The sequence below is a fragment of the Podarcis filfolensis genome, assembly GCF_964270895.1.
Source record: "Podarcis filfolensis genome assembly, chromosome: 1".
NCBI lineage: Eukaryota > Metazoa > Chordata > Lepidosauria > Squamata > Lacertidae > Podarcis > Podarcis filfolensis.
The window spans coordinates 55,923,609-55,950,218 of record NC_139604.1 but is presented as its reverse complement, the minus strand read 5'-3'; the positions used below and the strand labels follow the sequence as shown (position 1 = coordinate 55,950,218).

The following is a 26,610-nucleotide window of genomic DNA, read 5'->3' as shown; positions in this document are numbered from 1 at the left end:
TTCGCAAGCACCCATGAAACAAGAAAGCTTCGCAACAGCTAGCATCAGCATTTCCCGTTCAGATGCACAGAGCATGAAACAGACTGCTCTCAAATACAGTTGACAAGCAGCACTATTTGATTGTTAGAGCCAGTCCACCGGGCATTAGATGAAGGATGCAGATGATTCCCGTCCCATGTCCTGCTCCGATTAGTGTTTCTCTTCCTTTTGTTGGTACCAAAGCTAGTGCCGCATAAAACAAGTAGCCATATTCATGTGACAGCCCTTCTGCTTGTTTGAACATCCCATAAGGCTCCTCATCCTGGCTACATCTGCTCTGCCTGCTATTACAGAATGCTAGATAGACACACACTCTCACCACTTCAGCCATCGCCACCATTCAACATAAAACCACATATCACCACCTCCTTGATAATGTACAACCCCAACTATTTCTCATGGGAAAACATGGTCTGCTTACTTAAATGTGATTGATTTATGATGAGCTGGGTCTCTTGAGGTTTCAGATTGGGATCCTTATCCCAGCCTACCTGAAGATGCCAGGGACTGAAGCTGGGACCTTCTGTGAGCAAAGCAGATGCTCAACCACTGAGCTATAGCCCTCATATACAAATGTCTGAAAACAGCTTAATTACTCCCCTGAATGATAAATAAATATGCTTCTGCAGTGCTGGCTTTAAACATTTTCACACCTGTAGTGAAAGTAAAAAATTATACCTCCTTTCTCAATTCTTTAAACTGGACTTCACACACTGTTTACATCAGAAGCCTGGAGGCAGAAAATATATATCCCTTCTGCTGGATTTGCTGACTTCCACAACCCCTTCGGCACGGAATCAGGCTTATTAATAAAGAGGCAGACTACAAAGTCCAGAACCAAACAGAGGAAAAATAAACAAGCTGAAAGTGAAATGATTAACCATTGCCTTCAGGTGAACAGCAAAGCAGAAGGTAGTTCTGGCAACAGACTTACTAAGAGTTAAGAAGCCCCCTTCCCATGCATTTCAGCAGCTAATGCCTTAAGGGTGAGAAATACAATAAAGGTGGATCGTTTTGAAATTTATGGTGATAACTGTGACTTAGCTCTTAAGTTATATCTGTAGTAGCTTGCTCTTCCTGGGATATATCCAAGGAAGAGCAGATGCACTATACAGGAAGCTCCCCTTTTAGGTTTTCAAGAAATCAAAGTTCCCAATTGCACATAAGGGCTAAATAATGTTCACCTATATCAGGCATAGGCAAACTTGGCCCTCCAGATGTTTTGGGACTACAATTCCCATCACCCCTGACAACTGGTCCTGTTAGCTGGGGATGATGGGAGTTGTAGTCCCAAAACATCTGGAGGGTCGAGTTTGCCTATGCCTGACCTAAATCTAGTGAACGTGCACAGACTTGAGGACAAGGTCTGCTTGCCACCGTGATCCTACTTCTTATCATCCCCCCTTTAACCCTATGAATTTATTCACCCTGAATTAATTTCTAGAGTATCTGTCCATGACCTACTCTCACAGAGAATAAAGTTCTCCCAAGAAATCATAATTCCCAATTGCACATACGGGCTAAATTATGTTCACCTAAATCTAGTGAGCTCCCCTAGAAGTGACTGGGGAAGAAATTATTCAACAATAATTCCTAATGAATTCAATAATAATTACTAATGAAACAAGCAGTGATGGTAGGCATATGCATACAATGTTGCTATTCCAAAACAAAAGCAAAAAAACAACCCAAAACTCTTATTTCAATGCCACAGTTTCATTTTCAAATAATTGGAAGGGAGGAACTATTCTTCTACACTTATTTGCACAGGACATTTTGAATTTGTTGAACACCTTTCCTCCAGTACTGGTGTACATTTCAGTAAAAGAAGAGGGTGGATTTTCCCACACTGGTGCCGCTTTCTGGACTCTCTTTGCAAACAGAGAAAGTGCTGGAGCCAAAGAGGTGGTACAGCACTGGCACCACATACCATAGCAAGACTCAGTGACTGTCATCGTCATTCTCAAACATTAATCCACGTTGCTAAGCAACGAGCTAGGGAAGAAATGCAGTACTTTCGGATTAGCGTCTAGACTGCCTGACCTTTCCCTTGGTTTTTCTGGATATAATTGGCACAAAAATTCTGGGCCCATGAGTAGATAGCCATTTTAAGAAAAGTAAATTATTTGTAGTCCCTAAAGGGCAAGATTTAAGGGCAAGAAAAGGGAGGCAGGAGGCAGCCTTGCATCTAAAAAGGCCATTAAACTCTACCTGTTTTAGGAAAGTGATGTGCAAAGAAGAATTTCAGGCCTTGCAGTCTGGCTGCCAAGATTTTGATTTGCCCAGCAACCAACTCTAACAAAGGGTTCTTTCACTGAAGGGGATAATGTCAACTCTTCAATTAGCAAAGAAAGAACTGAAAGAAGATTATTACCTCCAGTGCTGCCGGGGTGGTGGTGGAAATCGCCTCCCCCTGACATTTTCATTAACTTTTTTTTAAAAAATCAATGTGACTAAAAAAGGGCAAGAAAAGATAACGTTGGCTTGTAGTTTCTCATTCCTAACTTTCGTGTATTACTGCTTCTTTAGTATATTATATATATTTACTGCTTCTTTAGTATATTACATACATTTACACACACAAGCAGCCCCAAGAACTTAAAATTGGGTACATTGTGTAGTTTGAAAATAACTACGTACTTTCAATTTCAGTCATCCTTGGATCAGGGGCTGGACTTTCTGCCTTTTCAGCACAACTCAGAGGCTAACAGTAAATCCTGCTGGGCTACACCCTGCGCTGTGGCTTGGAAAGGTTGGACAGCCGTATAAAGTGAAACCTGACTAATGGTGGAAGACGACAGTTCGTCCAATATGGAATAGAGAACTTGAGGGCTGATGCATGTTTTAGAATGAAAGTCCTGGATCACAATACTGTATGTGTTTAGAAGGAGAAAGCTCAGGTTGTCAAAGTCTCAGGGCCGACCCACCAATGAGACGACTGCCTCGGGCAGCAGGATCTACAGGGGCAGCAGATCCGGCCTCCAAGGAATACATCACCCACAGCTGCTGCCACACACTCCTTGGAGGCCAGATCAGCTGCCTCTACTGCTGCCTGGCCCCCATGCCATTTCTTGACCCCCCTAGGGAAGAGGTGGGGGGCTGCCCTCTGGGATCTCCTGGGCTATGCACCCGCCCAGTGTGATTCAGTGGGCCCCATAATGGTTTTTTATTTAAACTTCAACCATCAGGTAAGTCTGAGTTGATTCCTCCTCCCCCCCCCCCTTGTTCCTGATGTCGATCTTCACTCACTCACCCCTTCTTCCTTGGCGCCTGGGGGCATTTTGTGTTTTGCCTCAGGTGCCAAAATGTATTGGTCCAGTATACCTGAAGGAGCGTCTCCACCCCCATTGTTCTGCCCGGACACTGAGGTCCAGCACCGAGGGCCTTCTGGTGGTTCCCTCACTGCGAGAAGCCAAGTTACAGGGAACCAGGCAGAGGGCCTTCTCGGTAGTGGCGCCTGCCCTGTGGAACACCCTCCCACCAGATGTCAAAGAGAAGAATAACTACCAAACTTTTAGAAGACATCTAAAGGCAGCCCTGTTTAGGGAAGTGTTTAATGTTTAATAGGTTATTGTATTTTAGTGTTTTGTTGGAAGCTGCCCAGAGTGGCTGGGGAAACCCAGCCAGATGGGCAGGGTATAAATAATATATTATTATTATTATTATTATTATTATTATTAGGCTGGCTCTGCAAACCTAGCAATAAGTTCTGGATGGCACTGGGAGGTTCTGACCATCACCAATGCCATCTTAAATGGGATCCTTAGTACAGCCTTCCACTGCATGTATTTCAGTCAGTGTGGTGCAGGCATGACTCTATGCCACATACTGGCTATTTACGATGGAGAGAGCAGCGTAACTGGGGCATGGAAAAACAACTGAGGCTATAGTATACAATCAAGAATTCCTGTGCTGTCCATATGGACTTGTCAAATCTCAGATACAACAGACTTCCCCAAGGATATATGGGTAACCAGAAGGAAGACAGGTATCCTCAAAAACAAAGAATGTTGCAGTGGCACTCTGGGATCAGTGCCTGGGCCTAGAGTTGTTCCCAGCTGTCTTTTGAATACAGTGGTACCTTGGTTTACAACTATAATCTGTTCCAGAGGTCCGTTTGTAAACCAAAACAGGCTGTAACCCAAGGCACGCTTTAGCCAATGGGGCCTCCAAAAATTTTTTGTTCGTAATCCAAAAAAAAAAGGGTTGTAATCTTAAAAAAGATTGCAAACCGGGACACGCACTTCCGGGTTTGACGTGTTTGTAATCCAAAACATATGCAAACCAAGACGTATGCAAACCAAGGCACCACTGTATCTCCAAGTGAATACTTTGATCAAGTAGCACAACTGGGTCAAGCCCTTTTGATTATTCTGGATTTCAACAAATGAATAGTCGGAGGGGGGAATTTAGGGTCACTTCACATTATAATTCTAACAGGAAAATGCTACAGACCCATCTTGTAAACTGGCTAGAACCAACATTTGAAACATCTCTCTTGAAAGTGGCATGGCATTAATTACATGGATGCATTTAATGGACATGTTCTTATTATGTAACTAGCAACCATGAGGAAGACTGAGTAGACTTGGGACCATGAGGCTGGGGAGAGATAATTCAACTCTCTCTCTCTCTGCCACTGTTCACACAAAATTTCCTTCTCTGAAGTTGTTATTTGAATTTCAAGGGAAGTTCCCATTGGCCATGGCTGGGAGAGAGTGTTAAACTCCCCCTCCTTTTCTACGGTCCCTAGTCTGCTTGTAACCTTCCCCTTGGCTGCTATTTATGTAACAAGAAACATGGACATTCATCACATTCACACAATTAAGATCATATCTAGTTTGGCCTTAAGATTCACTGGAAGAGGTACAAATCATGATGTCCTTGATTCATAACCTGAGGATAAAATGAAAGCAAGGTATAAATAAGCAATTAAATCTTCTCCATATGCTTATTTTCAGTGAGTGACGGACATATCACAAGTGCTTTTAAAGGATACATTTTGGATAAAATTCCACTTCAAACTAAACCATTTGCCCACAGTTTCCTTAAGTGCATGCACGCACACACACTACACCTTTCCCTGCCACCTGCAACTAAATAAATAAATGCACTGTTAAATCTTGGACAAAATGGTTCTGGAAGGTGAATATTTGCTTTGTGCCCTTATCTGCATTTCCTGGGGAAATTATCTCCTTTTGCATAATCCTAAAAAAACACAGAGTTTGGCTACCATGTCAGTGGACTTAACATACGGTGACAATGATCGCTAATTAATAATTTGAAACCTCTTGCCTCAGAACTAAGTAAAGTCATATGACTGTATTTAGAGGCACTTTCCTTCAAGCATTATCAGACACCTGATTAACAATGTTGTCAGCGTTTTCCCTGGCAGGGCTCCAATGCCTTTAACAGCTGCATAATGAGATGAAAATTAGTGTATGAAGCTTTTCCATGGACATGAGATGCAGTAATGAGAAATGCTTCAACCTCTGAATACCTGCTTGTTTGTTAGTTGTTGAAGGTCCAGGATACCTGATTTCTAGGATACCCTATTTAAAGAGGAGAGAGGAACCCTACAAGAAAGGGCCACTTTGTCTTATGGGCCAGGGGAGCAAGGCCTGCTTCTTATGCCAGAAAGTCCTTGCATCACGAAGGAACAAAAAGCCAAGGGGAAAATTGTATTTTACCTAAGATACCTACTCCTCAGGTTCTTTATCAAGCCCTATTCAAGCTTTCCCTTCATGTAGTTTTTAGGACAAGGTGCCACCAGGAATGTTCCAGGGAATCAGTGATGAGGATCTCCTACATTTTTATTTAAAAGGGAACAATAACTATTATCTGTATGCTTTACACCATGATGACAGCAACAGTTGGATAATGCCTTGTGCTTTTAACATCTGTATGGCTGGCACAAATTAAACAGGTTAAACCTTTTACACTATGGAATACAATTATGGAGAAGTTCCACCTATTGACATTCTGTCTGTCAGACATATTGTTACTTGTGTGTGGCCCCCAGTTTACTTTTGGGCTCTCTGCTTCAGCATAGCAACCTGTAATACTCTGAATGCTGATATTTTATCTTCCCCACCACCAATGAAATGCATGTGGATGAACTTGGAAGACTGTTCTGTAAAAGGATGAACTGCAACTAGTTCCTTTTAAAAATGAACTTTCCAGCTACTAATTCTCTCTGCGTATGTGTGTGTGCACGTGAACTTTCTGTGCATTCTTCTACAGCACTCAAGTGAACTGGAGAGCAAATGTACCAGTTCAATGAAAGCTCATTCAAGCCCATCCACCAGGCTCCTCCCAACTTGCTGGAAACTGAGTTGAGACCAAGACCTCTTTTTATATTATGTGTGTTCCCAGTTTACTTTGATGTGAAATCAGACCTAGAAATAGCCAAACAAGCTACTGCACTATGATAGACTTTTATTACTCATAATGAACCATTGCAATAGGAAAATTTAAAGGAGAGGCCTAGGCTAAATGGGAAACAGAATTCACCTTTTGTTAAAGTTAACAGGATGCACTATGTGTTTTCTTTATTACATTGGATATTTGTTTAAATTTTGCTCATCGAGTATGTGTGGTGGTGTAGGTAACAGATCAGGCATGGCAAATCAGATGTTGTTCCAACTATCTCTGACCACTGGTGATGCTAGTTGGGGTTGATAGAAATTGGAATCCAACAATTTCTGGAGGGCCACAGGTTTCTCATCGCTGCAACAGACAGTGGAAACAGCCTAATAAAAGCCTACATTTAACAGCTGTCAATCAAGCAGTCCTTGGCAATTTAGAAGACAAACAATAGGGATGTTTTAGGAAATACTGTTAAGCATGTGGATGTTTAAGCGGGCATTAAGTCATTTGAATCTGCAGTTTTTGCTAACAGAATTGCTACTTATCTGTTTCAGTTGCTTTACATACCCAATGCTGCAGGAAAGAAGCCATTTTTGATCAATAATAAATTTACCAGGAATGTGTCTTGGACTTCTTTTACATGGGTATAGAAAGTGTTTTGTATGAGTAGAACAATGGTTTTGTTAAAGATCTGAGAATGATGTGGCTACATACAGAATACTGTATACTGGGCTAAATCTTCCGTTGACCTTTGAAAATATTAGTGTTACCCATGAACTACTAAGGGGAGATTTCCAGGGGCAAATTCCATATGCTTCAAGAGAATTATTAACGTCACTGGGCTCATCTATTTTGAATATACTACTCTGCAAAGTTGAGAATGGGCTAGACAAGTTGCGGAGGGGTGGGGAGAACAAGATTAAATGCATTTCAAAACAGTGACTTTTCAAATGGGCTGGTAGGAAAGGCCATAACTCAGTGGTAAAGCTTCTGCTTTGCATACAGACAGCCCCAGGTTTCATTCTTAGCATCTCCAGGTAGGGCTGGGAATGGCCCTTGTCTTAAATCCCTAAGAGCAGCTGCCAGTCGGTGTAGACAATATTGAGTTGAGTGGACCAAGCGTATTAATCAGTGTAAGGCAGTATGTTCCTATCATGTTATGGATGACAAAACATACCTAGAATTAGTTCTACTTAAAAAATTATCAAGGCCACAATGGCACCTTTTAGCCTTTCCTCTATTATGGCAGGGGCAACAAAATCTATAGCCAGATCAGGGCAGTCAGAAAGCAATATTCCAAGAACGCAGCTGCATCCAACAAGAGTTGATTCTAGCAGCTGGTGAGACACCAGATAGTCCATGAACAGCACAGCCTTTGTCCTTCAAATGCCTGGGGTGAAATATAAACTCCTTAATACCTCCAGCACACCTTTCCTTTTTCACTACCTGCTACAGTGAATGCTTTCTTTTCCTAGACTTAATCTAAATGAGAACAGTCAGTTCGCTGCCAGTTCCTGCAACTTCATGAACCTCGAAGACATAGCAACATGAAATCATCTGGGATAGTATACCAGGTAAATTAAATGTGTTTCTTGAGAGCTGAATAATGACATAAAGGGTGATGCAGCTTGCATTCTCAATGCACTTTGCATTTTTGAGTAAACTCAGGAGATAATCAGCAAACACTTCAGCTTACTTGCCTCTAGTCTCTGAATATGTCAAAGCTGTCCCCTTGCTCTTAAAAGCATTTCTCAACAAGAAAGAATGGAGTGTCAAACAAGATTTTCCTAGTTACTGAATCTGCACTGTCCATAGATAGTTAGAACTAACCATGAAGATCATCTAACAGTCTGTTCCATTATGCCTCCTATCCCTACCTCATCATAAAGACTGGGGCAGAGGTGTGAGACACTATATTTTTAGGGCCGCAGACAACAGAGGAGCAGTGTTGGAAACTCAGATATATAAGCTAGGTGCCAAATGGCTCCTTAAACCAGGGATACAGTCGCCAAAATGGAATGCCTAGTTGCCATTATTGGGCCAGACAGCTCAAAAGTTGTATTTTTCAATACATATTTTTGGTTCCTGAAATTCCTTATGATTGTGTAGATAAAACACAATTCTACAGGATGCGTTGCTGGTGTGTGAAAACAGCCAAGACCCAAGGTATGCACCTCCAGATGGTGGAGACACCAGACACCATTCTGGCGCCCAGACATTTTCACTTGGTCACAAGTGGCTGATAGCCAGGTGCAAAATGTGCCTGGTGCCTCACCTGGTGAATTTCAAGTTCTGCAAAGGAGGAAAGAAACCTTCCATCATGCTTGGACACAGCTCGAGCTGAGAGACTCCCCCCACCCCATAGCTACCGGTTGCTATCACTGAGGCCACCAGAAATAGAGGAAATAGCAGCCCTTTACCATTTTCCATAATCCATTTAACATTTGTTACTGACTTGACTAGAGCTATGGTTTTTTAAATTAGATGCCCTCATACGTAGCCCTCTGCTACAGGATTCTTACAATGGACATCCAAACATGTTCCAATAATGATCAGCATGTATGCTCTCACCAGATAGGACAAGGAAGGCTTCATTTAAAAGGCTGCATATGCTGCAGTAGTACCCTGAGTCCCACATCCTTGAAGCATCTGCTACAATAAAAATGCTGCAAGAATGCAAGAGCATGACTCACACTGGACCACAAATTAGCAATTTCCTTGGAATAGTCCCATTCCAAGAGGCCTCCTGGGCTTGGATGTAGGAAGCTCAGTTTCAAACCTCCATTCAGAGTCAATTCACATTTTACTCTTCCAGCACAGTCCTTGATGAACTTCAGTTGCATTTGTGAGCCGACTGCACTGAGAATTATGCCAAAGGAGATATGAGGGTAAGTGGGAAAGAGCTATCACAAAAGTAACCACTTGATAAATGGCATGTTTGTAAGAACAAGGCTAAGGTCTCTACAAGATGCAGCCTCACTGTATTTATGCTCATTACATGGATGCATTTCAGAAATTCCAGAGCCTCTCTGCTTCACTTTTAGCAGTGAGAAAGAAAAGAAGTGTTCTTCTAACCACAATTTCTGCACATTCCCATCCCAAGGTCAGTCTCTGTTCTTGGGCTCATGTTATGAGTCATCCTCGTTAAGAATAATTTCACAAGCCTTGTTCTCATGGGTCATACTGTACAACAAGGAGACTATTTCTGGGTCACTAGCATTGGAATCTGGACCTGCCACTGTGTTGTCCCTCTGCTGCACAAATAGGATCAGAAGCCATCTCTCTCCCACAGTGGAGAAAAGTATTTTTGTCACTAGCACAACTTAAATCTCCCCTATGTTGATGGGAACCCATTCTGACAATCAAAAGAAACAAACAAAAAAATATGCAAGCAGCTACAATTTACAAATGTGAAGACCCATAGTCAAGTATAAGCAGCTATCCCATAAGGTGGCTTATCCAAAATATGCCAAGGGCACCAGCTTCACCAAGAAATTGAGAAGCATGCTGGAATAATCAATAGCTATTATTTTCCACACATTCATACCAGAGAATATTATAATAAGATGAGGGTGAAATCTGCCCTGCACTAACCGGATGGCAGAAATCAGAGCAAAGGTTTTCAAATTGTGTTTCTGGGAATCCTGGAATTCCTTAGCAGGAGGACCAGTAATGGTGAACAAGCTTAGTAGCAGGACATTGTGGAAACAGGTCAGGGATGATTCCAGGGGTAGCCAGCACTCCACTCATTACTCTCCCAGCTGTCAGTCACAGCGTATTTGTTTTTAATGAGCATAACAATCCTTGCTCCTGTAATAATGGCCTTTGCTACCTCTTTGCTCTCCCAAACTAGGTCTTTTGCGGAGTTGCCTCTGGAATAGCTATATGCCTATATGCAGCAACAGTTCAATTTGTAATTCTCCACTCCATTTAAAAGGCTAGTTTTTGCGTGCAACTAGTTACATATTTTTTTATGTTGGGGGCTTCCAGCAGACCTCTCCAGAAGCAGCATCCAGATCTAGGCATCCATATAAAGTTGTTCAGCCATGGGCTATATGAACCGCAACAACTGGATCACCTCACCATCGCAGTCATGCACAGACCACCCAATCCAGGTAATAAACAAGTATGTTGCAGTATTCTTACTACCTACAAACACCTAGCCAATAGGTAGCAAGGTAGGGGATTCCATCATAAGTACGCAGCTGTGTGCATGAGAAGAAATTACTATATTCCAAGTTAAACAAAACATATTTCATGCAGTAAATATTGGATGTATCCCACACACACCCTCACAAAAGAGGGCTTGACAATCCATTGGATGGAATAAAGTTTTATAAAATGAGAATAAAAAGATACGACTAAAATAATTTTGGGGAAATATTTGCCATCAGATATATTTAAGGATCATTTAAATCCTTTTATTAATCTCACAGCTTTGGGCCACTGATATGTATCCAATGTTTAATCACAGATGTCTCCCTTATCACTTTGAACTCTCTTGAAATGCCAGTTGTAATTCCTTTCTTGGTAAGCTCTCAATTTTTTAAAAAAAAGAACAGACAAACCCTTTGAAACTGCTCTTTAAAATGTAATCCCCCTAAACCATTAAAAACAGATTAGTCTAAAAAGAATTTGGTGTGCACACAGGAAAAACAGCAGTTAAAGAAACTTAAAAGGGAGGGGAAAGGATGAAGAAATTAAGTGGCATATTAAACTCTCTAATGGCTAAATTGCATAGCATTCACCAACAGCGTCATGCCACACACACGATCCAGGATAAAGGAAGAGTGAGTTCTTTCCCCATCGTGTCCAGGTGTTGTTTCAGAAAATTAATTTCCAACATGGTCCAAAGGTCTGCTTCACAGGTTTTTAAAAGCAGGGGCATTTGCAGGATATTCATCAGATGAGCCTTCAATATGCAGTGCATCATTTGAAGAAGATGATTTGCAAAACAAACAAATGTGGTTAGGAAGATTAGCTTCAGCCACATTCACAGGACCATGAAGCAGACACACAGTTAACTTTGGTTGGTATCACGTGGAGCAGGCCCAAGAGTTTTTTTCAGCATAGTGGGACACTTAAGCTCCAGCTGATTCACCCACACTGTCCCAACTTCACTGCTGCCTTGCCCCAACACAACCAGGTAAGCCACTGTCAGGAGAGGGGTTCTGTGGCACCCCCACCACACCAGCTGCTCCTGGTTTTATTTGCACATTCATTCCAATTTATCAGACATTTGCTTTTCTATTAGATGACTATAAGCACCACCCCAGTATCCTCCTGAGCTATGCATTTTCATTCTCAGATTCTGCACCACCAGGAAGTTTCAGATTCTACATCCAGAGGGGAAAAAATGCACCTTAGTGAAAATTCTTTCCCCACCCCCCAAGCTGCCCAGTTTGCATGCTTCATCCCTTCATTTTTTTTGTCTATCCTGAACCTACTGAAATCAATTTCATTGGACGACCCTGAATTTTAGTATAATGTGAATAAAGTAATTGTTTGAAAAGTGCTAATACTTTAGTCTGGTGCATTATTTATAGAGAAGCAGAGTGTTTCATAATATCTCTTACCCCCCACTCCCCCCAAAAAGGGTTACAATTAGGTCTGTCCTCTCTCAATGCTGCCTTGCCAGTAATTAGCCTAGCTTCCCCATAATATATTCTTCCCAGAAATTTGCACAACATTTGCCTAATCTTGGAGAAGATAAGTCTTCCCATGATTCACGGCCAGACAGACAGACAGATCTGGTTGGCCATCAACTATTAAAACTGATGTCCAGCTGCTGCCAAAATGGAATTTCTGAAAAGGAATGAATTACTAAATGGACCGAGTTCTTCCCACTGAGGCATTTTAATGGAAATTAAGTGCTTCACATAACCCATTTTTAAGCATATGCCCTTCAATCAGCCTTCAGCCAGTATTCTGCAAGTCTCAATGCCACCTTGTTGGGTGCCCCTTAGGCATCTGGCTGACAACCACAAGAACAGGATGCTAGACTAAGTGGGCCTTTGCTCTGATCTAGCAAGAGTTTCCCATAACCTCTTTATCCCTTCCATTAACAGATATAGACAGCGCAAAAACAAATGGGAAGTCCCACCCTGCCAGGTAAAGCAGATCAAGGCAGCTACGTCACTGTATGTATCAAAACAGGAGCTGACTTGCATGGGAATCTGGCTCCTACCAACAGGTAATTTTGGTCATCAATATAAGTGGCATGAAAGTCATGCTCCTAGATCACATGAAACACACAACCCTTTCAACTCTGGCAGCTGAAGATTTCAGAATAATCAAAATCATAATAATTTATTATTTATACCCCACCCATCTGGCTGGGTTTCCCCAGCCACTCTGGGCAGCTTCCAACAAAACACTAAAATACAATAACCTATTAAACATTAAACGCTTCCCTAAACAGGGCTGCCTTTAGATGTCTTCTAAAAGTTTGGTAGTTATTCTTCTCTTTGACATCTGGTGGGAGGGTGTTCCACAGGGCAGGCGCCACTACCGAGAAGGCCCTCTGCCTGGTTCCCTGTAACTTGGCTTCTTGCAGCGATGGAACTGCCAGAAGGCCCTCGGCACTGGACCTCAGTGTCCGGGCAGAACGATGGGGGTGGAGACGCTCCTTCAGGTATACTGGACCAATTTCACTCAATTCAGTGTTGTCTCAGACTCTCAGTCAAGCACACACTGACTTTGCTGCATGTAAAGTGATTCTCAGTACCTTTTAAAAGCAAAAAAGCAAATGATAAGCAGCTACATCAGGAACCGATAGTGAAAAAGAAGAAGAAAAAACCTACCCTATTAAACATGTGCTCACATCCATCTGAGAATCTAGCTTTTTTTCTGCAAGTCCTGCAAACCCAGTCCTCTTAATACTTTGGGCTGGATTCAACTAACCTCATGCCTCATGCTCTCCTTCTCCACCCACACCAAATCACTGGGGGAGGGGGCAGGATTGGGAGAACCCCAAGAACAGCATGGGGAGAGGAGTGGGGGGGTCGTTCTCTCTGGCAAGAGAAATGCTTGTGCTGACAGAATGACTGGAAGAGCATGGTGCTGATTTCCACCCACTGTTTTGGTGTTAATATGTTTATGATTGCACTGTTTAGTCAAAACTTTCTATCTGTCTTGTGGATAGATTAATATCATGCCTCACAGACATGAATTCTACAAGCGTGGTTGTGATTGCCTCCTACATTAAGATGATAAAAAGTGACTTGCCACTTTATTACCCAAAATGATTTGTTTTGACATAAGCCCAAAATGAAGCTGTTCCCCCTCCAGTCACTCAGTTCTTTCCATATTATCTGATTATACATCCATATACTATGCTTCTCGCTTCACTTAAGACATGGTGAGAATAATCCCAAGTTACTGCTGAGAAAATTGATTACATACTAGAATATATACAGGCTTTCCAAATGTCCGTATCAGGTGTCTATTCACGGTATTAGTACATTACTTGCCCTAAATAGATGGCTCCTCTGCCCCTTTCCCTGAGTTTGTTTCCTTCTTACTACTTGAGAATATGAGATCCATAAAATTAAGCATTTTGCCTTGTTTGGCAAACACGGCCAGTGAGCTTGTTAGCTTTTATTGAGCTCTTAAACCAGCAGGTCCTTAAGCTTGTTTGAGCAGAAAGTCAGCACTTTTAAAGTACCTCTTAGGTTTGTTCAGCTTCACTTCTGTCCTGTTCCTGAAGTATTTGCACAGAATGCAAGAAAACTGAAAGCAACTGACAGAACAGATCAAAATGTATTACTGTATTTCAAAGAAAATTGTCTACTTTAACCAGTTAAACAAAACCTCTTCCAATCTGTATGCCTGCATTTGAAATAAGCATGGTAAAGGATGCATAGCACATCTATGGTGTCTTAGGCACATCAGGAAAAATTCTATTAGGGAAAATAGAAAAAAGGAGGATAGTTGGAAAGAGAAATCGTAAGGCAATTGTTGTCTGCCTACAACATTTTGCCATTATACATATTCTTTTTATTGTTTAGTCATGTCCGACTCTTCGTGACCCCATGGACCAGAGCACGCCAGGTACTCCTGTCTTCCACTGCCTCCCGCAATTTGGTCAAACTCATGCTGGTAGCTTCGAGAACACTGTCCAACCATCTCGTCCTTTTCGCCTCTGTCATTAACTGCAATTGTAATCCAGGTCATTTCAAAAGGTGGGATGCATTGCTGCTACATTCCAGCAATCCACCTATTCTTTCCCCATCCAAAATGTGCAGGTACTCATTTTGATCCATTCTCACTCTAGTGACACCGGACAGGGAGGGGCGGAGAATGGCAGCCACATCAGAGCAGGAGATAACATTCCTGCAGGGAGAATGATGCATCCTGCTCCAGCACTGCCTGCTCCCACACTACCAGAAACATTGTATAACTGGAGTTCCTTAGCTACAATTGGATAGCAGGTAGAATGCACATCTCCCTACCCCACCCCATCCCCAGGCCCAAATTCACACTCAGATTCTCAGAAGTTGCTTGCTACTTTTACATAATCAGGAGTTTTATCTACCCATGTTATAGACAGTACTCTGAGGACTTTCGAAGATGAATACTACTTGCTTCCCAATATTTTCCAGTCAAGATTCTCTGCTGTTGGAAATCTTTGCAAAAATACAAACCAAACAGTTGAAAAGGGACCGGAGGTGAATACTATGTAATCATGAGGGAGGGTGGGAATCAGGAAGGTAAGTAAAAGAAATAAATTATAATGCATGGATATTTATGCACAGTTGGCAAACAGTCCCAGAGCAAGCTAACAAGGTAATGTGACTTTAGATACTGAAAGCTAGAACCACTTTTTCCTATTACCTATATTTTCACATGCAGCTTGCTTTTATCTCTCACTACAGACATTTAGGGCTTGGAGTTCACCGGGTATTATTTTATAGTATGGAAGGCTGAGATGAGGGAGATGCTAGGAATGTTATCTGGCTAAGATTCCTCTCTACTTTGTAATCAAGAGAGGGAGTTCAGGATTCTTTTATATGCTATGACAGCTACAGGGAAAGAACCATGGGAGTTTTCAAAGAAAAGGCAAATGCATAAATCACAGTTAAGCCTTCTAAATACAGCACTAGGCAGACGATGATCTAGAATTATTTGGTGAGGGCTGACACAGTAAAAGCAAACAAAAGTGACTCTTCTTATGGGCAGCTGTATCTATCAAACATAAACCAATTTGTCAAAAGTGTCAGTTACTAAAGCCTGCAGCACACACTGCTTGCTTCTTGTATTAGGCCATGAAGTCACACTAATACCCAATTCCAGAGTAACCAAACATTTCACCCTCTAGATGTTGCTGGACTAGATGTGGCAATTCCAATCATCCTTGACCATGGTTTGCCCATTAGGTGTCCTCCATGCTTTGGGCATGTGATGTGGTTATCCCATTGTGAAGCAAGCCTGCCATTCTAGGATATCTCTTTAAAACTACAAGATCCATTATTCTCAACTGGTATACTGAACAACTTTATTATATGGACCTAAAGTGACATTTAAAAACTTCAGACAACTAAGCTCCCACACCATAATTTCACCATGCAAGCAAGACAGGATGAACTTGCAGAACCTAAACTTCCATACAATGCAGTAATCATAAAAAGAGGGCGCAGGGCAAGGTATAGCTATCATATATACCCATGTGTATATATACACCAATACAAACATATCAACTGTGACTTTAAAACCTGAAAAAGTATCAATACGTATTAGTGGCAAGCTTCATTTATAGGTCAGGTTCCAGGTTATTAATCTAACATGAACATCAAAGAGCAAACTGTTATTTCTTTGGCCAATATAAAAATAAGCTGCTTGTTTCTGCCAAAAACAACCTATCTAGGATAGGAGAACATAACATGGGAGTTTGCTAACTTCTTTTAATTTGTGCCATCAGAACAGTCAGAACAGTCAGTGCAGTCAGTGCACATGCATCCTTTAAAAAGTTAATTTCGATGTCAAAGGATAGAACAAATCCCTCCCTCCCCAGATTAGTGCTACTACCTCCCACAAAGCCCAATGGAAGATTCTCATAATCTTCAAGGGACGGGATGTCTTGAGGGAGGAAACACTTGTAGATAAAGAAAAAAGCACAGTGGTAATAAGCAGAGAGAGGAGATAACAAGTCAGGTATTTACTTTCCATGGAACCAATCATGGAATTAAAAGGCCAACAAGTTCCAGTCAATTTCTGCACGGATTTCCATGCCAATATTCAAACATTGCAAACATCACAGAATGGACATTAAAGCAGCATTTCTCAAAGCTTGTGAACTTATGCCCTCTTCTACATTTATTCTGCCCTCTGTCCCCCAGAATAGCCTTCCCAGCATAATCATCAATCTGTTTGACAGCAGAATGTGCAGAAATCCTTCTGCATAGTTGTAAAAACCTATGTTTGATAATGGAATTCACCACAAGCACAAGTCACATGTCAGATTGGTGCTTCTGGACAATACTGCAGAAGCTATAATGGGATGCAAGTGAGAAGGTAGCCTCTTCTATCAAGTTATGATTATTAACTCACCTGACTCAGGCATAACTTGTTACTGACCTTCCTAGACCCAATGTAGGATCATTTCAAATATTATTCTATTGTGTTTGCAACTTACTCCTCCTCCAATGAGCTCAAGGCAGCATACATGGCAGTAACTCCTTTTGTCTATATGACAAACACTTTGAACCATGACTCCCATCATCCCTGACCATTGGCCATGCTTGCTGGGATGTAGTCCAAAACATCTGGAGGGCACTACATTGGGGGTGGCTGGTTTAACTAACAAAGCATCTTGTTCTCAGAGTGGGCAACAAGGTGCTTATTGGAAACCCACAAGCAACAGCACTCTCCCTCCCATGAACCCCAGAAACTGGTGTTCAGAGCCATCCTACCTCTGATTACTGGAAGGTAATATATACCGCCATCATCACTAAAAGCCATTTATAGTCTTGTAAAGTTGTCTAATCCCCTTTTAAAGTCAGCCAAGTTGGTGGTCATCACTACATCTTGTAAAAGCAAATTGCATGGTTTTACTACACACTGTGTGAAGTACTTTGTTTTGGTCTGTCCAGAACCTCCCAACATTCAACTTCTAGCATTATGGGGTTCTAGCATTATGGGGGAAAGAGGGGTATTTTCCTTATCCACTATCCCCATACTATATATATATTTATTTATTATGTCCTCCCTTTCCTAAGCTAAAAGGCCCTCAAAATTGTAGATTTCCCTTTTCCTCTTAGTAAGGTTATTATTTTGGTTGCTCTTTTTTGGAAGCACAGCCATCATAACTATTTACAGTATTCCAAGCGTGGTTGCACCATAGGTTAGTATAAATACATTGTGATGTTGTCTGTTTTATTTTCATTCCCTTTCCTAATTATCCCCAACATGGAATTCACTTTCCTCACAGCTGCCACATGCTGGGGAAACATTTTCATTCAGCTATCCACTACAAGATCTCTTTCCTGGTCAGTTACCACCAGTTCAGATCCTATTGGTATATATGTGAAGATAGGATTTTTTGCCCCAACGTGCATCATTTTGTACATGTATGCACTTTCTAGTATGCAGGTGATATACAACTAGAAGGGATTAACCTGCTAGGTAACACTAACATAAAAAAAATATTTGCATGAGGAATGTGAGGTATTTCTGATCTTCACACATGTGCTTTTCCAAGTGCTGAAAACGCTAAACAGCCGTTTAGTACTCTGTGCTTTTGCTTTGTGGAAATAACAGTTCCACATTAGAAAGCCAGATGAGACAGTCCCACACAGACAGAGACAATGGGAGGAATTCAATGTCTCTCCTCATTTTGGCATGCCAGACAAAACAATCCCCACTCTCCTCCCCACCACCATGCACTCTTGAAGTGTTCTTCTGACTCTCCCCAGAGCTAGTTTGGAGGACAGAGAATTCTCTTGTGCATGTGGAAGTCTTTGCACAGAGGGCTTCATTAGTTGACTCTTGCCCATTATGTCAATCCAGAAGTACACGTCCACAACATCCACAATGAACCAATCTAGAAGGATAGCTCCCTAGCATTCACTGAGTATGCTTTCCAGCACCATCTTGCATCAGAGGAACAGGGAGAGAGGCAATTTTCACCCATTCCCCTTCCTTCTAGCAATCACCCCCCCCAAAAAAAACACCAAAATCCCATCCTGTTCCCAACACTCTGGAGCAGATGGGGGGGTGAGGGGCTGTAGGGGGGGGGAAGCAGTGAAAGTTTCTGCCCTTCTGGCTCCACTATTGGAACCTTTGCTGGATCAAAATGCCTTTTGTCAGCTGAGAGACACTGTTAGATACAACCCATTGCTGGCAGAGAGAGACCACAGTAGGGAAAACACAGGACTGTCTGCAAGAACTACAGAGTAGGAACAGAATAGATGTCTACTAATTAGTTAAAACAGGGGGGCTCAATACAACACATCCCTGCATTAGAAGATGTGCAAGAACTTATTTAAAAAATATAGCACCCCAGAAAAGCTCCACACAATTAGGCTTTCACCACTAAATTACATTTCAATCTTCTCCTTCATATTTGGTAATAATTAAACAAATATGAACAAAGGTACAATGCATGGAGAACAGCAAAAGGAATGTCACTCTGTGTGTATGTACACAACAGTCTACTGACAAGGTGACCATTACATCATCAACCAGGCATTTTGTAGCTGCCCTTTATAGTCTATTCAGAGCATATTTCTGCGGACTGTCAATGCAAATTGCACATAGTTTCACAGCAATACAGAAAAAACTATACTGGTTCTTTCATTGATTTTACATGAATCTTGAGACTGCATAAAGCGCAACAATCAGAATGTCACCATTTCAAAAGCACAGCTCATATTGCACACATCAAAATCTCTCAGGAGCCATTTAAGATAATTTAAATTTATCCTGTTGGGAAACAAGATACCAGTGGCCAATGCCTTAGGTAAATCCAAAAGTGCATTTGGAGGCAGATTGATTATCAAACGCTGCACATGTTCACATCCAATGCCCTTTTAATAATAATAAAAAAGTATATGAAGAACATAAACAGTTCAATTACACCACAATTTTTCAGCAGATCAGTATTGAGCAGTATACTGATCTGGATAGGCTCTTATCTTGCCACCCTTCATCAGCTGAGATCCCAGGGCACTTTACAATGCAGACAACAAAACATTAAGCTCCCTTTTTATCTCATTGTTTGTCCAAAAAGTGCAAGTTAACCCACAACTCCTTCTTTGTTTAGTGATGGATCTCCATCGAGTACTTTAAGATAATTATCTGATTCCCACATGAACCATGTCAGTCTAGAATTTCTCTGAAATATTGCACACATATAAGCTTCAGAAGATACCACATTACAGCAAGCAGAATGTTGGTGGAACTGTATGTAAGGCACTGCTTACCTCTGATGACAACTGAAGCTGATTAAGTGACATCAGCCAAAGGTAAATGGTAAACTTTCATTTAGGTAGTTTTACTTCTTTCTGTTCCTGCAACTTATCTAGATTGTATTTTAGTTCCATGTGATGCTTTAAATTATAGATGCATTCTGTTAAAACAGTTCTCCTTGCTTGCTGGTATGAAATGCTGGTGTTATATGCAACATGGAACTGACTGGTGAACCATGCTAGGTCCCATGTCGCTCTCTCTCACACACACATATTTAAGGGGAACCTTTTTCTACTGAGGGCCCCACTCCCTTGGGGATAATCTGGCAGGGGCCATACACTAGTAAGGCCAGAGCTTTCAGAAGCCTTTCTCCTTTCCATCACTCCATCCATTACCATCCCCACTTCCCAGTCCTCCTTCTCACTCTAGATCCCTTTCCCCATATGTCACTACAAGCCCCTGCCCCCAACAAATTATGTAGTAGTTACACCCACCCACCACCTCTGTCTCACTCACACAAAATGTGGAACTAGAAGTGATAGCTGGAGAGGATGTGTGGAGAACAAGAAGGGGCCTTCTTGGAGGGTCTAGGTGATCAAAAATTCAATATGGCAGCCAATGTGGGTGTTCTATTTTTTTACATTCTAATAAAGCACAGACATTTTGCTTAAATTGCAAGTCCATCCATCTGTCAAAGTATGCTGCTAGGGTTGAGAGTTTTGAATCCAGCCTACTGTCCAGATTCAGTTTCCTACCCATTTTAAACAAACCATATTTAACATTAAACACAATGTTTCAGTCTGCAGAAGCAACAAACCATTGTTAAGGAAAACAGCTGAACTCCTCCTGGCAATGCCACAGAAGGGCAGAGAAGGTTCACCTGATCTTATTCACATCACTTCAGCCTATGCAGTCAGTACCTTTGATGGTGATAATCCTTTCAACACTATCAGTTTAGTCAAGGACAGGCTCTCCACATATGAACTGATCTGGACCCTGCAATCATCATCTGAAGCCCTTCTTCGTGTGCCTCCTCCGTGAGTGGTCTGGAGGGGGCAACAAGAGAAAGGGCCTTTTCTGTGGTAGCTCCCCATTTGTGGAATGCTCTCTCCAGGGAGGCTCACTGCTGCCTTCACTATATAGCTTTAGGAGCCAGGCAAAAATGTTTCTCTATAAACAGGCCTTGGGATGATTAACATTCAATAGCCTTTTAAATGTGTTTGTGGGAGGGGGAATTTGTTTTATTTCATTTTCATTCTGTATTTTGTGTTCTCATGTTGCATTTTTATATTGTGAACTGTTCTTTGATCTTCGGATGAAGAATAGTATACAAATTTAATAAATAATAATAACTAGATCCAAATTCAGCAATACTCCCATAGTATACCATACAAATAAGTAGCATCTCCGGGATTTGTTCATAGGGTCACTAACCTTTCTCTTCAACTGATTTGATCTTAACACCTTTTCTCTTGCACATTATCTTAAGAGACAGAACCTCCTTCTGTAAGTTGAATATTGACAGTCAATTCACACACTGTTATGTCAGAGGATATGAATAAAGTGCTCACCTGCAAGTAACTTCTACAGTTGGCGTAATATAAAATGGGGAAGCACACTCTCATCTGCATTATATACTCTCCAATAATTCCATATCGTAAGCTAGAATTGTGAACGGGGCATACATCCATGAAGTTGCTGGTTTTAATTCAAGAGGCTCATGTGGAACTTACTATATACAAAGGAGCCATGAACACACTCTGCATTAAAGGGTACCTGTCATGGAAACCACATATAACAGGGCTGATGAACCTCTGAGACTTCAGGTGCTGTTGAACTCAACCAGCTAGGGATGATGAAAATTGGGAGCCCAGGAACATCTGGACTCTGGATGCCCATCCCTGACCTTATGTGTGTCTTCTCTGCAAACCAATGGGAAACTTAATATGAATGTTTACTTTCCAAAGGAGAAAGGTTTCAGCCCTGAAGAGATGTGCCCTTAAAAGTTGACCAGCTCAGCTCCAGGGTGGTTTCTTGTTAAACTCTAAGGAGGGCAATGCAGCAGAAAACAGCTGCACAACAATGTCAGCACCAGGAGCTTATCATTTGTATTAATGAAACCTGCCATACAAATATGTGACATTCAACACTTTTTCTTCCTTGGATAGATTGCAAACGCGGAGGAAAGAGAGCGGGAAAACTGCATCTGGCCTCTGCAAACTTTCCTCTCCTTGTCCTAACATGTTCGCTTCGGCTCAATCAAATAGATGTTACCTTTAGAAGTCAGAGAATGAAACAGTCCTAAAGCTCCCATTAAGCAGTGTTAAAGAGGTCTCCCTTCCCTTCCCCCCTACCAGTCAATACAAGCAGGGTCTAATGGAATGTGTGCATTTGTTGACAGAATGCGTCACTCAAGGTTCCACTCAAAGACAGTACATGTGGATCACACTTAAGCACCCTAGAGCTTTAAAGCCAAACAATGTTTCACATTTAATAGTTTAACCAATAGTGCAGATACACAAGAGTTTTATTAGCTCATGATTCATGAATAGCCAAAGGCATTTTAAAGAAATCTTAAAAGTGCCTCAGAACACCTGCCTGGCAAACACTTAGGTTCATGTTGTCTCACTGACTTCATGGACTACATTCTCATCAGTGTTTACAGACCAGCTCCTATGTGGATAAAACAATATAGAGGTTATTTGCCTAAAAATGTACAAACACTTTTTATTAGCCTTGGTTGAATCCTTTAAAGGCTATCAATATCTAAGTGTCTCTGCAGGGTTCTAGGACTAAATTAGCAACTAGGACACCTGAGCTTTTTTCAGCTTATGCTGCACAGCTGTAGAGCAAATATATTCTCATGGCTTCTTGCACATTTCATCTGTCAAAGGTCTAAAATCTAGATTTCCAGTTATGAGTGTATGGCCAGGTTTCAGATGCAAAAAAGGGTGGAGGAATCCCATCACCTAACAGCTTTGGTCACTATGCACATTTGCACACAACATGCATCCCAAATAAGAAGTGGCACAAATAGGAACTAGCCTAAAACATTCATAAAAAACCTTTTACTTTATTCTGACAACTCTTCCCTGGACGTTAGTCCTACAGAGTCCCCAGCTCTAAACAGTTTTATGGCACATCTACATGGAGAATCAGAACCATATCCAACACCCAGTTAACACACACCAAGTCCACATAAATTTGTAGTTTAGGCTGTGCTGGTTTGCCAGCAGACTAAGGTGATGGTGGGAGCCTGCAGCACCTATGCAATCTGAATAAGTGGGTATCTAATGCCACTGCAATTTATTTGTCCATCACCATATATGTTGGCTTTTTCAAGTTACATTTATTTTACTTCTGGCTGTGCATTGAGCTGAAAGACAGGAAGCTCCTCTGCAGAGATAATTTTAACTAGGATTTCAATGGAACTTGCACAAGCAAAGCATCTTATGAGCTATAGCCTCAGGGCCACTTCCTAAGACTTAGGGTTTCACAAGTGATGCTAAGAATGCCTTTTAGTCTGGAATGTGTCACTTGCAAATGCTAGTAATACAAGACAGAAAGCAGAAAAGAACCAATTCCAAAGTCAAAATGTACATAATAGCTAACCAAGATAAGTTTTAAATTCACATTACAGAGATGGGGAATGCAGAAAAGGCATTTTAAACAAGACTCTCATGCCTTTGTCTTAAGATACATTAAAACCCATTATGTAAACTAATTAATATACTTATTTTCTGATTGAAGGCATTAGAGGGAAACTTATGATCAGCATACTACATAAAAAATACATTTTCATACTTGAATGATATGGAGGCGGGGCGAAGTGTCTTCTCCAAGCCTGGTAGGAAGCAGATTCTGGGCAAATCCTTAACTCTGAGCACAATCTGCTGCAGAGAACCACATTTGGCCAAGGTTGTGTTTGTTTTGCAAGACTGAGAGGAACACCTTTAAATCTTGAAAATCCATACAAAGCAGGGCATGCCCCTGTGCAGTTAGTGTTAGTCAGAACACACCTTTTTCACGGACTAAAGCATCCCAGAGAAGCAGGCTCTTTCTGCCCCACAGTTTTTAAAACGTTTGTATTCTATACCAAAGCAGTTTCTTTCATTAAGAAAAAAAAATCAGTTGAATATTACACCAAGAGAAACTTAAATCCTCATTCTAACAGAGCCTCTTAAGCAATTAACCATCACAAGCACCTCTCTCTAGACGCACCGAAAGAAAATAATTCATCAGTCTAGTATAGCATATTAAGGTGTTATTATGATGTATTAATTCACCAGCACAAGCAGTAGACTCAAGAAAAGTTTGGCTTCAGCACCTCAGGTGCACTATTTTGGCTAACCATTTAGGATATAAATTCAGGATGGAGTGGGGTGGAGACAACTCCAACCTAATCATAGGAGCCAACTCCTAGGGGCCAAGGTCCCTTCTGCCCCCCCAATAAAATATTTGAGGGGGTCGGGAGTCCCCAAAGTTGATGGGCCTCGCCATTCAAATTGATTATCATGTGATCAATTATGCGGGGGTAGGGTTTACTCCCCCCTCAATATTTTATTCAAGTTGGCACCCATGAACCTCACTACGTCTACTCAGAACAAAGCCCCTATTTATTTCCATGGGATTTACTTGCGGGTAAACCGGGTTAGGAAGTGCAACCTGAAGCCGCTCGAAAAAGCGGCATGATGTGCCCCATCAGGGACTTTAGGAACTTCTGGAAAGGGGGAGGAGGAAGAGGAAGAGCGCCTCCAAGGGAGGCTGCGGCGGAGCGGCCACTTCCCAGCCGCCCCATGGGAGCAGGCGGCGAACTTCTCGCCGGACCTCCGGGAGGCACCGGGCGCCCTTTGTGCGCTGACAGCCCCTCGGGGCGCAACGCCGGAGGGCAGAGTCCCGGGAAGCCCCCTCGGGACGCGCATCCTGCAGGCTGGCTGAGATGAGTCCTCCTCCTCGTCCTCCTCCGCCCCCCAGGCACCGGCGGAGGGACAGGCTTCCCCTCGCCCCCCAGAGTCCTTTCCGCCAGGGGGGCAGCAGGAGGTCAGCCCTCGCCGCCTCGCCGCCTTACCTCGCTGGGGCGACGCGGGCGCAGCGAGCAAGACAAAGAGCCCGAGCAGGAGCCGTGGCGGGAGACACCTGCGGGGAAAGGGCAACAGGTTATATAGAGCCAAGCCGAGCCCGCCTTCCCGCCCGCCAAGCCGCGGCCAGCGGCATTCCCGCGCTCCGCTTCGCCCCGCTCACCTGGCGCGCATGGTCGCGGCTGCGCTGCGCTGAGGCGAAAAGAAGCTGCCGCTGCCTCCTCTTGCCGGGGCAGCAAGTTCTGAGCAGGACTCGCCTCCCAGGGCGCGCTCGCTCGCTCGCTCGGTCCGGCGGCCGTGGGGTCCTAGCGCCGCACGGTGTCTAGCGGAGCAGGGGGCGCCTTGAGTTCCCCCACATCACCCAGTGCCGGATTTACGTATACGATAAACAAGCTATAGCTTAGGGCCCCACTCTCTTGGGGCCCCCAAAATATATACTTCTTCTTAATTGTATTTCACTATTAATATATTTCTTAATTGTATTTCGGTTCAACAATTACTTTGATAAAATACATATTTTGTTATGTGAAAATGGCTTTAGATACCTATTAGGTCCATAAATTACCATATAACATATATTCAACACAATTTGTTGTTGACAAAGGACAGCTGGACATATAAAGGGCCCCATTACCTAGCTTAGGGCCTCATCAAACCTAAATCCAGCCCTGATCACAGCCAAGGACTAGCAAATATTGGGGTGGGGGCTGCATGCAGAAGGTGGAGCCTCTGCTAAGAGGTTGCCAGCGACCAAGAGATCCACCTGCTGCTTTCTACTCCAGCCATGGGCAGGGGAAAGGCTCAAGAAGGGGCATGATGGGGAGACTTGTCTGCGGTTCCCTGACCCTCAGCATGTATTAAGGGCGCCACAGAACCCATGAGGTTTAAATGCACATCACATCATCTCTCTATCTTCTGGGCAAGCAAGAGGTTCAGGGACATATTCCAGCCAGGCAAAAACACTTGAGGAGGGTGTGGGGCAGTGCCAGTGAGGGGGGTGTAACGGGGTGGAGGTAAACGGGGCTGTCTGGGGAGAGACTCCATGTCAACATTTGACCCTCAGGTCTGCAATTTCTCACCCTTGCTCATGCTCATGAGCACCACAGCACCTTCTAGCAAATTAAAGCCATAAGTTACGTATGTGTTGTGCAGTTTCTTCATGTGCCTCCTACCAATCCGTATCACTGGATCCCTCCAGGGATTGAAAGAAAAACGTTTTCTACATTCTGTCTATGATCACATACCCATCTGTCTCCCATTCATGGGTGTAAGCATGAGGGGACAGCTGCCCCCCAAATCAATAAAAATCAATAAAAATAATTAACTGAGGTTCTGTCCCCCTCCCCCCAAAAAATCCTAGCTACACCAAGCCACCACTGCCATCTTTTCTTCTTAACTCAAAATCTCTAAGCTCTCTTACTTCATAGGCGCAGCACTCCATCTTCCTGGGCAGTTGCCCATTTCTGTGCCTTCCCCTCCACAGTGATCTCGGTGGGGTGATCAGAACTATAAGTATTCCAAATTACAACTCATTAGTTTGTGGTGGGAATGCTGAAGTCCCAGTTTGCATCATTTTGCACTTCTGTTGCACTTCTGCCATTCTATTGTCCATTCACCCAGTTCACAATTTATGAATAAGTTAATTGGGGGACTCCAGTGTTTACTCCCTCTTAATATGGAAAAGTGGCTCATATTCTATGCTTCCTCTCTTGGCTGG

General features: G+C 42.5%; 1 protein-coding gene across 3 annotated transcripts in view; it reads right to left on the bottom strand.

Moving 5' to 3' along the window:
* The window catches only part of COL18A1 (collagen type XVIII alpha 1 chain), a 156,520-nt gene extending 130,151 nt beyond the window's left edge, over nt 1-26,369 (bottom strand). Inside the window, exons 1-3 of one of the 3 annotated variants that reach the window (XM_083611263.1) lie at nt 26,314-26,369; nt 25,057-25,215; nt 24,884-24,951 (exon numbers count right to left, since the gene is read on the bottom strand). In XM_083611263.1, the coding sequence (XP_083467389.1) occupies nt 24,884-24,951; nt 25,057-25,215; nt 26,314-26,354 (268 nt within the window). In that variant the 5' untranslated portion in view covers nt 26,355-26,369. Of the gene's footprint in view, nt 1-717; nt 820-24,883; nt 24,952-25,056; nt 25,216-26,313 lie in introns of those variants that run through there. The other 2 variants (XM_083611265.1, XM_083611264.1) reach the window with 2 other exon arrangements.
* Nucleotides 26,370-26,610: the final 241 nt, after the last annotated feature.